General features: G+C 38.0%; 2 protein-coding genes across 2 annotated transcripts in view; one reads left to right on the forward strand and one right to left on the reverse strand.

Annotated features, from left to right (window-relative positions):
• CEP85L (centrosomal protein 85 like) overlaps positions 1–12,898 on the forward strand; it is a 104,987-nt gene that overhangs the window by 51,703 nt on the left and 40,386 nt on the right. The gene's annotated exons all lie outside the window — the stretch shown is intronic.
• On the reverse strand, positions 2,277–2,435 carry PLN (phospholamban). The gene has a single exon (XM_066545783.1). It carries the CDS (start codon positions 2,433–2,435, stop codon positions 2,277–2,279), a length of 159 nt encoding a protein of 52 aa, XP_066401880.1.

The following is a 12,898-nucleotide window of genomic DNA, read 5'->3' on the forward strand; positions in this document are numbered from 1 at the left end:
ATGTACAAATGGGTTTTTTTTAAATTTCTGGGTTCGGTTGACAATTGGATATATAGAAGATAGTAACTGATTTTTTGATCAACAGAAGCCTAAGACACCAATGTACCATACAATATATGCAATATATCTGCATTGCTGTAAAATAGCAGTGAGGCTTCTGGTTTATTGATAACTTGGTTTTGTTCTTGTTTGGTTATTGTTTTAAAATAAGTTGTGGATTTTCACGTACATAAAAGGAAATTGGAGGGTTTGTTTTTATTGGGCTATGTTTTTTAGCAATGCTTTACTCTGACTCCTTTAAATTATTGGCTTGTAAAACCTCTAACCCAAACATGTCCTCAGAATGCAGTGCTGATGCTTTACTCTTAACACTTCTTTCTTCAGCAGGTTTTCAGTACTGTAAAACTGTCTATTTCCAGTTGAAGTCTCTTGAAACACATCCAAAGCAAATTAAAGCTAGAAACTCTATCCATCACAAAAATACAGATTCGAAAAGAGAAGAAAAGCAAGAAGGATTAAAAGGGGAAGTACGCTTGCTAAAATCTCTCACATTTGTGAGAGTGGTCAGAATGCATGAAATGGAAATTGAGATTTACACTGACAGTTCAAACCAGTAATGCTCATAATACTAACTTGCAGGTTTGGGGGTGTGTTGCCAGTCTCACAGTGCTCGCCCTACTCCTCATACAAGTAGCTATCTTAATTTCCTCTTGTGGGTAACCTTGCTTCAGAGTCTGGTCTCAACATACCTACTCACCAGATAGGAAATTCACCACTGGATTTGCTTGCATTCCATTGAATACAGAGTTTTTCCAGAGATTTCTTCCCTTCCTGCTCAGCTGTTTATTATCAACTTCTACGAATGAAATATTAAGTTTTAAAGGCAGAATACAAGACAAACTTGTTTTGATTTTTCTGTATTCATTAATAAGAATGTTTACATAGAATGGAATGGAAGAATATCTCTTTAAAAAATGGACGTCTGTCTGACCTTTGTTGATTCTTAAGCCTTCTTTAAATTTGAGAAGTGTATCAAATTTCTGGGGATTTTGCTTAATACCAGCAACAGGTAATAGGGTAAGTAGGGTTGGAAGTCTTCTATTCAGTCTTGTTACTCACAATTTCTGGAGCAGAAGTGTCATCTTTTATGTGTATAGTCTGTGGTTGAAAAGATATTTCTGCAGTGCTTTTCCCTCCTATGCATAATTGTTTACAATGAACTTTTTAATCTGTCATTTATTTTAGGAAAGTACTTTCATATTCTCTAGCAGGAATTTGCAGTTGAAGATGGGGATGTTACTTTTATTTGTATAGATACACTTCAGTCACAACAGTAGTGATGGACTAGACTTTTCTCTTTGCCACATCAGGTGTGAGCCACCTCATGTGACATTGGCAAGTTCCAAGTTTTTTGTAGTTTTAAACTAAGGGAATTACTACATAAATAAGAACAGGCCTTAATTAAGTTGTCTGAAGGCAAATGTTAAGAACTCTGAGAATCCAAGTTGTGCCAGTTGTCATGTCAGGCAAATTACTATGGAAAATAATATTTTTTATTTCAGTTATGGTAGTGTCAATTTTTTTCTGCAAAACATAATGAAAAATCTTGCCAGATGTCACATATATAAGATCCTTTAAATAGAGAGAAAAACATAGGAACTAGTTTTTCCTTTCTGAGTTAGAAGAGATTTTTGGTTCGTTCTCATATTCCTTTGAAAAACACTAAAGCTATTTGAATGCCTTCAGCTGATAATGCAGAGATGCAGCACTTTGAACTAAGCAGAGCAGAAATTTTCCCAGGATGTGTTGAGGGCTGTGTACCTGTAAAGCTCTTCTTTGGGTAGGCATGGTCCAAATTTGGAATCCTTCCAAGGGCTTAAAGATTTTCAGAGAAACCTAAAAAGACTTAGGCCCCCAGAAAGTGATGATGTTGTTTAGCTGACTAAAACTTTGAATTTACCAGCTGCTGGCTGTTACTGATAATCTGATTTACTGATACTTTAACCCATGTAGTAAAGACATCTCTTAGTTGAGGGCGGACAAATTGAGTCATGCACAACTTCGTAACTACAGGCTCTAAACACTGTTCTGCACAGAAAATGTGTTTTTAATACATGAGCAGGCAGTAAGATAACAGAGCACTGGTTGGCACACTCTCTAGTCCAAGTGCTAGCCCCTGTCACATGAGGATCCTCGCACTGGGAGTTTGCACGTGAAGGTCTCTCTTCCCCCTGGGGTGACTTTCCTAGAGGACAGGGCAGAGAAGTGGTGGAACTTCAGAGAAGCATCACTATGATACAGATCAGCAAGAGGCAAATTAGAATCAGGCAGAAATTCACAAAGAGCTCTTGGAGCCTTTGGCGTGCTTGTGGGTTGACCTCAATAGTTGAGGCTCTCCTCAGAGCGGAGCGGGTCATGTGTTGGACCTTCTCCATGGCAACAGGAAAGCAGAGGGCACAAATCAGAGGTTTTAGGAGTGCAGGAAAGAAGAGAGAGCAGTGGTCAGGAACAGTGCAAAGTGCCTAATATCTTCTCTTTGTTTTAGACAGCCTTTGCAGAGCTGGAAAGCAGGAAAGCAGAGAATTAGAAGTGCAGAAGTGTTTTTGAGTGTAAATAGAGATTGTAAAAGCAATCTGTTTATTTCAGACTTTTTAGAGCTTTAAAGCAATGTTTTTAGGTTAAAACTGAATTTTAAAATTTTAGAGTTTTAATTTTAGATTTGTGTTGTATTATGCTTCTTCTTCTGAAGACTACTGAGCACCTGCTTCTTAGCAGTGTTAAGTAACTGTACTATGGACACTGTGGATATCTGAGTTTTGCCCAGATTATTGCCTTAGATCCTAAGCTCTCTATCTCACACGGCCTCTGAAAAGGCTGTGGCTAATTGCCTTTCCACACACACCTCTCTACTTTATTTGTTCAAGGACTTGTGAAGGCTTGATGATAAGCGTAGGGTCACAGACCTTTCAGCCGGATCTGGATAGTCCTCCTGGCTGGTACTGACAAGGCAGATAACCTGATTTACCAGTACCTTTTGCTGGAAGGGAGGAAAAGAATTCTTGTTGAAATATTTCCATTCCAAGAAGAAGTTCTTGATGGTGGGCTATTAAAACCTAATGCATCACTGCTGTAGGGAATTTTAGTAACGTGCTTCTCAACAGGCAAGATTGAGTAAGGACTAAATCTTTTTTTATGCATGTTGGACAGTGTGTTACAAATGTGGGTGCAAAGGCAGAGGACTGCTGCAAGGAACAAAACAAAGCAATTACACAACTTTGTCTTTTAAGTGAGTGTTACATTTAAAGTGTATTTTTCCTATTTAAAGTGCATTTTTCCTATTTAAAGTGTATTTTTCCTATATTTTTTAGTGGCAGATGGAAAACAGGGTATCAGTTGTTTCAAAACTTTAAATAAGTAGTTGCAACATAAAACCTTCCTGTAAAAACCTTCTGTGGCAAGAAGCTGGCTTTGATATATGCTTGTTTAGCTCATGGTGAGTTGGATTCTGAATGTAGGTGCTGTCATAATGTGAAAACTTGGTTTTTAAAATAATGATGATGATCTGTCAAACTTTATTCCTAAAGCTGCACTTACCCCTAATCATTTTATAAATTAATATTGTGTTCATATATTTCATAGAAGGCCTCTCCTTGTCATCACTTCATTTTGTTTTTCCTAGAAATAGGTGAAGTTATATATGCCACGTAGAGGAAGACAATTGCTTAATGTCTGCTGCCCAAATTACATGATGATCCTGACTGAATCAGAGATACTTTGCCCATGAATTTGTCTTTATATGTGGCTAAAATGGAACAACCTTAAAAGGAAACGAAAGTGTCTTTCAGACTCTTCCTTTTTTAATCCTTTCATGTTGGGCTGTAGAGTGAAATGTTACTGTATGAACAGAATGCATGTGTTTTCAGTGGCAGTGTTGGTATTTAAGAGAGACTTTCAAAAGCAATCAGATTGCACATGGTCCTCTAATACCCTTAGAGGACTCCATGGGATGACATCTCCTCAAACTGAACTTCAGATTTTGTTATGATTTTTTGAGCTGTAGTTGATCTTAACTTTATTGCGAAAAAAAGCATACCACCAGAACATACTCTTGTAGTGACTACAATTTTTCATCTTTGTTTGACTTTTTGCTGTACCTGTTTTCATCTATTTAAGCAGTTAAATGCTTGCCAAGTATATTCTGCTTAGTTCTTTACTAGTCATGGTCTTTCCCAAGTGCAGTAAAAGTAAGACATGCACAGGAATTCTAAAGTCTCTTGGCTGAATTCACATTCATTCTCCCAGCCCAGTACAGGCTGGAGTGCATTAGACTGGTTATCCTCTTGCAGAGAAGTCCCAGTAGATGAACCACAAATGGACTACATGGATAGAGAGGAGTTTGTGTAACCAGCTTCTGTGACAGACACTGCTCAGAGAACAGCATTTCCTGTGGGTGACTTCATCACGGCATTTTATGCCATTTTTTCAGTGTCAGGTGTGTGCAACTCTTGGTCTTTGGGCTGTGTGTGACTTGCTGCAGCAACATTTATCTTTCCTAATTTTTTTTTTCTTGGAGCCCACAGAAGGATTGGAACAGCATCAATGTGTACTTGTGCACATGCAGAATAAATGTAAATTCCATTTCATTAGAAACTAATGCAACCCTACTGCATTAGGTGTAACTGCACTCATGCTGGCACCTGCACTGCAGTGTTGCTGCATACGTTTCACTTGCATGACTCAAGGGGCAAGGCCCTGGGGCTCTGAAGTGCTTCCATAAAAAGCAGTGTTATCTGGTTGGGCATCACAGATGCAAGGCCAAAATAGATTTTTAGACACATGTGACCAGAAGGGGATACAAAAGGATCTTAAAAAGTGGAAGGTAGCATAAGTTAAGACCTTTCTACATCGTACAGCTAGAGGACATTGTAGAGAAGGAATGAGGAGAGGACAAAATAGATTGTTTCTTGATTTAATAGTTTATGTGGTTTTGGAAGTTTTTGAAACATCTGTGTGTTGTTTAACCTCCTGTCTGTGGGGTAAGTTTTCTTGTAAGCAAAGGAAGCCAATTCTGTGTCTGTATTTCAACAAGTTTGTCTTTACAAGTGCTCGGGTTCAACTAATAAACACATACCTTGCTTGTTAATCCTCCATGGCGCTGTCACCCACCTAAAGTGTGCAGAAAGAGAAACAGATTCAGTAACACAGCTGCACACAGGCTATCAAGGTCAAAATGGACAGCTTGGAAAATAATTACACAGAAACAAAGACTGGTCATTGTCACAAATAGTAACTGCTCTCTGCTGTTCAGTGCCTGGTGTTTTAGGCCAATATAAAGAAGAATTGGTCATGCAGACACCACTTCTTGAAACAAATGTGCAGCAAAAGGGCAAATTATATTTGATATTTTTTAGGAGTCACAAAGTGTGACTCGTGTGACAAGACTGAGCATCACACAAGGGGAGCAGTTGGCTGCATTGCTGTGCAGTTCTGTTTTATGAGTGCTGTTAATGGATGTGCAAGGCTTGTCTTAGGCACAGAGTGAATCTGCAGAAGATGTCTGGTGGCTGACCCTCTATGTTACTATGTAGGGAATCCCCTATACTCCATACTTCAGAATGAGTCACTGATCACAGTTATTGCTTCCCACTTCACTGACATGTGACTGTTTCCCTGATTTGTATTAGGTTATTTTTATCTTTGTTCCTGGGTGCCCTTCACAATGAGAGAGGGTATGTGACTGAAGTGAAAACTGTGGGCCATTCCTGGTGCAACTGCATTGACTCCTTTGAAGTCACACGGGATAAATTTGGCTCCCTTGGAAATGCCACAGCCTGTTTCCTGTCATATGTTCACTAAATGCAGCAGTGATATCAGTGGAATAGAAGAAGTTTGACTTACTTGAATTCTTGCAGTTCCACATGACCAATGAAGCCCTGAGGGGCTGTAAAAGTTATGTTGCATAAGTCTATTGCATAGATTTTTAGAATGAGATGTCCCAAAACCCCAGTAATTCACTTCTATCCATTGAAAAAAAAAGTCTTACTAACCATGAACATAGTGATGGAAAAGGTACATAAAGTTATGTTGATTAAAGATTTAGGCACTGACTTGTGGCATATAATATAATTTTTCAGTCATATGGAGACAGTATTTCCTTGGGATGGGGAAAGAAGCAACAATTCAGCTTGTAGTATGAAAAGTGCTGGTAACAGGAAAAACACACTCATTTTATCATTCTCTTTACCTTTTGTTTGTTTTGTACTGAGGTGTCATGTGTGTATCAGAGAGCACAGGGGAAGACTCACATTTCAGATTTTTTTTTTCCCCTCTCTGACAAATTCATTGTTTCTACAGTCTTCCTTCTGAGTAGCTTTGATGTTTTTGGTGTTCTAAGACACAAGACCAACAATGAGAGCCTCTACTTGTATTTCAAGTCCATGAGAATATGAGCAGTGTAGGTGACAAGAAATTACACTGATGAATAGTTGAACACACCAGTTGTTTTCGGTTTTGAAATTTATCTACATATCTTGTGGATAACTGGGACTTACATGTGTGCTGGTCCATTAGAGTAGCCTGGGAGCCAGTGCTTTGGGCTAGTTTTTAAGTTGGTTAAACTCCTTGCAACTGCTGCAGGACCATGCAGTAGGATCTTGGGCAGGTTCTTCAGTTTCCATATTCATCAAAGCAAGACATAAAATAACTGTATACCAATTCCAGTCTGTTGATGTGATCTGCCTTTTACTTAGTAAATTTCTTTTAGGAAATTAACTCCATGCTCTGCTGCATTCACTGATTACCTAACAAGTTGTTTCATGTTGAGTTTTAGCTATGGTGGTTCATAATGTCACTTTAATAGGAAATAGTCTAACTGCAATTTGAATTAAAGTAAAAATTGAAATACATCTAGCATGTATAAAAGGTAGAAGTGGAAGGGTATGTTCCAAGTTTTGTTTTTGACCTTCTAGCATGTCAGGGAACAATGATATGGCATTGATTCAGAAGGATATAGTAGATAAATTCAACTTCTGTGAAGTTACTTGATGCCAGGAAGGTCCTGTTTAGCCTTTTCTCAATCTCCAGAAAGTAATAGCAATGTTCAGTTCTAAAGTGTCTTGTAGTTTTAGGGAACAGAACTTTACTTCCCTGTGGGATTTTTTATTTCTCCAGCTGGGCTACTTTTTTATTACTAAATCAAATTATTCTTAAAGCAAACAAAAAGTTGCTGAGGTAGTTATGTACATGTATCCCATACCTTTTTGTTTGCTGATGGTCTGAAAAAGCAGTGAAAATCACCTTTACACTACTAGTTACAAACTGATGATTTCAGTGAGTTTCCTGCTGGAAAGCACTATTGAGGCACTATATTACTAACTTCCTCAAAGGATGAGAAGTAAATGCCGCTTTTAAAAATAAAAATGTGGTAATAATACATAAATCTGAATCTCTCTTAAATAACAAATGCATTGTCATCTTGACAAATGAGTAGCAAAAAAATAAAAAAAAAAAGGCAGAAAATTGCCTGCTGTAAATTAAATGCCTAATTTCACATTGATTTGTAACACTTATCACCTGTCCTGTAGCACATGCCTCTGTCATGACTGTAGGTTGTTTCTCAGGGCTTGGATATCTGTGACATGGGATGTTATAAGTGTGAAATTTTAAAAATTAATTTAACAGCTGAGCCACTCTCTCATCTACATTAAATTACTGAACTCTAACCAGATAAAATGAGAGATAATGGAGCAGCTGACCTGCTGTAGCTATGGGATGCATTCCAGCTTCCAGGGAAGAGCTGCCTATAGCAGTTAAGCGTCGGTGGGTTGTTCAGTCTATGTGGGTATTTTTAAAGTCTGCATATACGATATTTGTGGTAGAAGAGAAAGATTTTCTTGGTGGTAGAATATACCTTAATTCCTATCTTCACTTAAAAATACATTTTATGTATAACTTCAGCCTTGAAAAAAATCTGTCTCAGAATCTTCTTGCTCTTTGTAGGCACTGGGAGGTCTGAAGTGCTGCCTCTGCCTACTGAAAACAGCTTCTAGGGAACTCTGTACCAGACTGTTTGCCTCAGGAGTAACAGCATGTCCAGCCATTTCTCTCACTTGAATATTCAAAAATGGCACAAGGCTGCTGAGCACAAAAGCAAGCACCTGGATCTATCTTTGCCTGATGGCTGCCAGTCACTAGGAAAAGGAATTAAGTGTATCTGTTCACTAACAGGGAAACACACACCTCACAAAATTACAAGTCTGTATTAGGTTTGTCTCTTCTATAACCATATGTAGACATAAGTAGTAAGGTGTCAATTGATGAAACGGAGGAACAAGATTTTAAGGAGCATAAGTACCCTAGAGACATGCATATTCAAGAATCGTATTTATTTTTAAAATATTTGTATATGTAAATATTGAATGTTCTCTATGTGATGTATTTCTCTGAGATGCACCTTATTTCAGTGATTTTAAAGCTGGGATTGCATTTCATTGTACAACATGTCTGCGCTTCCCTTAGAAATAAAAGGGTTCTTTTCTGCATTTGAAATTCAGTTCATGATGTTACAAATCCTAGCTGAATTATTTCTCAGTTATTAGAAGCAATCTAGGACAAGTGTTGTGTTAGTTACAATGAGTAACAGGAGAAAATAAAATTTCAATGGATGTCAAAGCAAAAACACTACATTGATTCTGTAGCTTGAGCTGCACTTTGAGTAACGTGGTATAATTTCATTTCTAGTAGTGCTATAAATCACTTAAATTTTTTAATTAAGGGTAATTTTTCATCATACAGCAAAAAAGATTTGCTCTCTCAATGTGTTAGATCAGAAAAATGTTTTACAGAATTAATGGTGAAAGAGCTTCTTTGCCCTTGCTGGTCTGTGAATAGGCAGCTTTGGGAAAAAGAATGCTTCTACAAAACTTTAAGGGAATTATTCTCCTTGTAGATTTTGGATTAAAAGCCAAGAGCAAACAGACAAAAGAATAAACAAGCAAAAGGTATTAAATTTAAAAGGAAAGAGAAAGGTATGGGAAACATGATGAAACCTTCTCACCTTCTTGTGCAATACCACCTGTATAAATCATCTACCCAAGGACAGCTGGTGTCCTATGAACATATAGGAAATTATGTTGCCTTTACTGTTGCTGAAAGACTCCCTGCCTAGCAGTATGTCTTTGACTCAGAGCTATAATGCCTATATTTCCATGTTTTTGATAAACAGTTAAAAACAGCTGTTAGTTTAAGTAGAGGAGGTTTTTGTAGAAAAGTATGGTTACAGCATGCCTTCCTGCAAGATTTAAAAGATAACACAGAAGAGAGGTTCCTTACCCCTGGTGTGACTTGGTGAAGCACAAGGAGCTTGCTCCGTGCTGTGGGACGTGCCTGCCGATCTCTGGCAACTTTTCCGAGTCTGTGACCAAGCTGTGGAAACAATTGAAGTAGGCTGAGGGGAAAAAATAACAAAAGTTTCAGAGGCAGGACTCACAGTGTCACTCAGCAGCTCACAAGTTGATTGGTCCCATTTGCCTTCTGACACAGGCAGTGGCTGCTCTAAACTTGTTCCCAGCAGTAATGTATTAAACATGGGCAGCATGGGCAGCACCTTTCCTTTTGTGAAGGGACCTGTGTGCCAGGGAGACCACCTGCTCAATCACAGGATGAGGGAATCTGGGAGGCTGCATGCCTCAGTAGGGTAGCAAAGGGAGCTCTTCCCTGACACCCTGCCTTTTTTTAAACAGGAACTTAAATGGGAGCTTACTCAGGGAGCTGCTTTGGATGTGTTACTTTTGCTACAGCAATGTTTCTTCTTTATAGGAAAACCTAAATAGTGGGGCCTGATAAATTTCTTGTGGGTGTTTGACTTGGAATGGTTTTCTTGTGTCCAAGGTATTTTTTAAACTATACTTTCAATATATATGGTCTTGGTAATTCTGTAACATAGCTGGTATTCAGTTTATAGTGCCTGATGAATGCTTCCCAAGATAATCTTTCTTCTCAGGATGCTCAAACTGAAATAACTTTTCTGCATTTCAAGCCTCTTCCAAACACTAATAGGTGGGTTAGAGGATTTTTTTTTCCAAATCTGACATATGTAAGTTCATCTCTGAAATTTATCATTACTATATATTTTGAAGTATTTATCTTTCCTTTAAAACACACTTCCACATTTTTTCTTCCTCTCCCACTGTGGCTGGAAACTATTTAAGTTAATTTTTTGAGAACCCTTTCTCTTTGTTTGGATAGTAGTAGCAGCTTGATGCTACTTTACAGGTTATCTTACATATACTTTCCTGTGTTGAGAAGTGACAACACAGTGCGTATATGGAGTAGGTTTTGTGCATTGGGGAAGTGAAGGATTTACTGGATGCAAAAGGATTAAGCTTGTCAAGTGAGAGCATCCAGCATCAGGCTTTCTGTGTGGATACAACTGACAGCATGGGCCATTTCCTCATTGGGAAATTGCAGGCAAAAATACAGAAGCTCAGCCAAACTCTGAACGCTTACAGATTCAGTTTTGACAATAATTGTTTAGCATAGATGAGTGCTTGGCTTTAAGCAGGAACCCAGACAGGGTGAGTTTTTTTGGTTTAGTTTGGGTTTTTTGTTCCCTGGAAGCCCTGCTGCAGTACATTGTTCAAACCAGACACAGAAGGGCTTTGGGGGTGATGTACAACCCTGTTTCAAGTTGAGCTCTGTTTTTGTCTTTGTAAATATGATTTAGCTCTTCTGCAAATTGGTTATATCACAGTTGAAGTTAGCAGCTTGGTTTTAGTATCATAAATCTGCCTGCTTTCAGTTGTCCTTTAGTATCAAACCCAGGAAGTCTGGGGTCACATATTTCAGTTGAAAGTTAATTGAATATCTTTACAGTGAGGAGTAATGGTTCTTTACTGGTACAAAGTGTTTCATAATTTACTGATAATGGCATTATTAATGTTATAAATCTCTCACAGTCAAGCAAACTGTATTTGGCTTTTTTATGAGGGAAGTTTCATGTTTTTATTGTATGCTGTCATCCAAGAAAAGTGCTAGCATTGGATTGTTGGCTTTTTTATGAAACTTGTACTATTGAAATTCACCCTCTATATCTTGTTATGAAGTCCAGCAGTACTGCAGCACTGCAACAGCTGCAGTGCCATTCCTCCCTTTTACAAATTTGATGTAAAATTGTCATGTTATTTAGTTACACTACCCCAAATTTTTGGCTCTTTTTGTTAATAAATTTGAGCTTTTTAGAAATGAGATACCTTAAGAGAATTTGGTTTTGTTTGTGAGCTGCTGACACAGTCATAGCTTGGTCTCCATTTTAAAGTGATACCCAAATGTACAAATTAAGGCACTGAAAAAATACTAGGATTTCATCAGAAACATAATACACATCTTCTCTAAATGTCAACTCTAATAAGAATTTTAAGATGGAAAATGTATTTCCCAAATAGCAATAACATAACATAAATAACAATAACATGTACAAGTTCAGACCCACATGAGTGTTGTAGATGTTGTATTAATGTTGTTTCTCTAAAAACAAGCTTGTTTAGGAACACTCTCTTGAGAACATTTTTCTAGTTCTGGTTGGTTACATTCTCTCGTGTAACTCATGGAGGTTTTGATGGGGTTCTGAGGCAGATGCCAAAGTACTGCTTTATGGGACATGTCAAGTCTGACAAGTACAGACACAATATATGAGCACATCATTGTACTGTTTTCATTCACTCCTTGGTGAACAGGTCCAGACACCCGTGGATATGAGAAAGGAAAAGCTTTAAAAAGGGAATCTGTGTTGAAGGTTTTGGTCTGCTGCATTTTGTTCTGGGGAACAAAAATGTGCAGCTGTTGCCTGCTTGACCTTAAATGGAGATGATCTGGGCTTTCTCCAGGGGGATTAGGAATCTACCACTTGAACATGTTTCTTCTCAGAAATTATTTAGAGATCCGGTTGATGTTTGGAATAATGTCTAAAAAGAGACGTGTTGTACTTCAGCATATGAGCTCCTTTATTTAAATAATAATTTTGAGACTTCTATTCACATAGGTAATAATTTCCTGGATTATTTTTGCCTTTCCTGTGCTAGTTTTCAAAATTCCAGCTGTAGACACTGGCCACGTGTATAATCTGTAAAGAGTTTGAGGTGTCACTGTCTGGTCCGCTGATAATCATGATTCTGTATAGAAATGGACTGCGACCCAAGTCCAATTGTTTATAATATACAAGTAAAGAAATTCAGCAGTGGAGTACTCAGAGTACTCCAGTGGAGTACTGGAGTCAGTGAGTTTTTTCATGATGCTGCTGCAGTTTTCTCTCACACTGCAAAAGTGCCTCTGTGATCTCACACGGCAGAAGTTCTTGTGTTGGCATGTTTGGTTTAACAGTAATGAAAAACACACAGAAGGGAGATCTGAATGCTCCCACAAATGTGCAATGATTCGTGTGTGTGTGGAACAGAGTAGCAGACTTTGGTATTGAAGCTGAACTCTAAAATTAGATCTTTCTTTTTTGTAACCAGTAGTTTTCTGGCCTGATTCTATGGTGGGTAATTTCTTGTAGTCATCCAGGTATTAGCAGATGTGGCTTACAGGACCCTTTTTAAGGTTCTCTAAAGAGAAAGGAGCTAATGTATCCTTCAGTTACATTTGTGCTGTGAGCCTAATACATCCTAAAGGAAAATGTGAGGTTTTCCCTCCTTTAAAAGTACAGAAAAATCAGTATTTTCAGTGCTGATGTGAATAGCATTCCAGAATCACACCAGATAGGGTAACAACCTAATCGATTGAGCGGTAACTTTTTTAATGCATTTAAGGTTTTTTCTTGAATTTCATAGATTTACGACCCATTTGCTTATATGTTTTACCTGATGCCTCCTTTAATGATTATCTGACTTCAGTGAATCTCACT

Source organism: Molothrus aeneus, chromosome 3 (assembly GCF_037042795.1).
Source record: "Molothrus aeneus isolate 106 chromosome 3, BPBGC_Maene_1.0, whole genome shotgun sequence".
NCBI lineage: Eukaryota > Metazoa > Chordata > Aves > Passeriformes > Icteridae > Molothrus > Molothrus aeneus.

Excerpts from the sequence above, each read along its gene's own strand:
- PLN (XM_066545783.1), bottom strand. The coding sequence starts at position 2,435 with ATGGAGAAGGTCCAACACATGACCCGCTCCGCTCTGAGGAGAGCCTCA.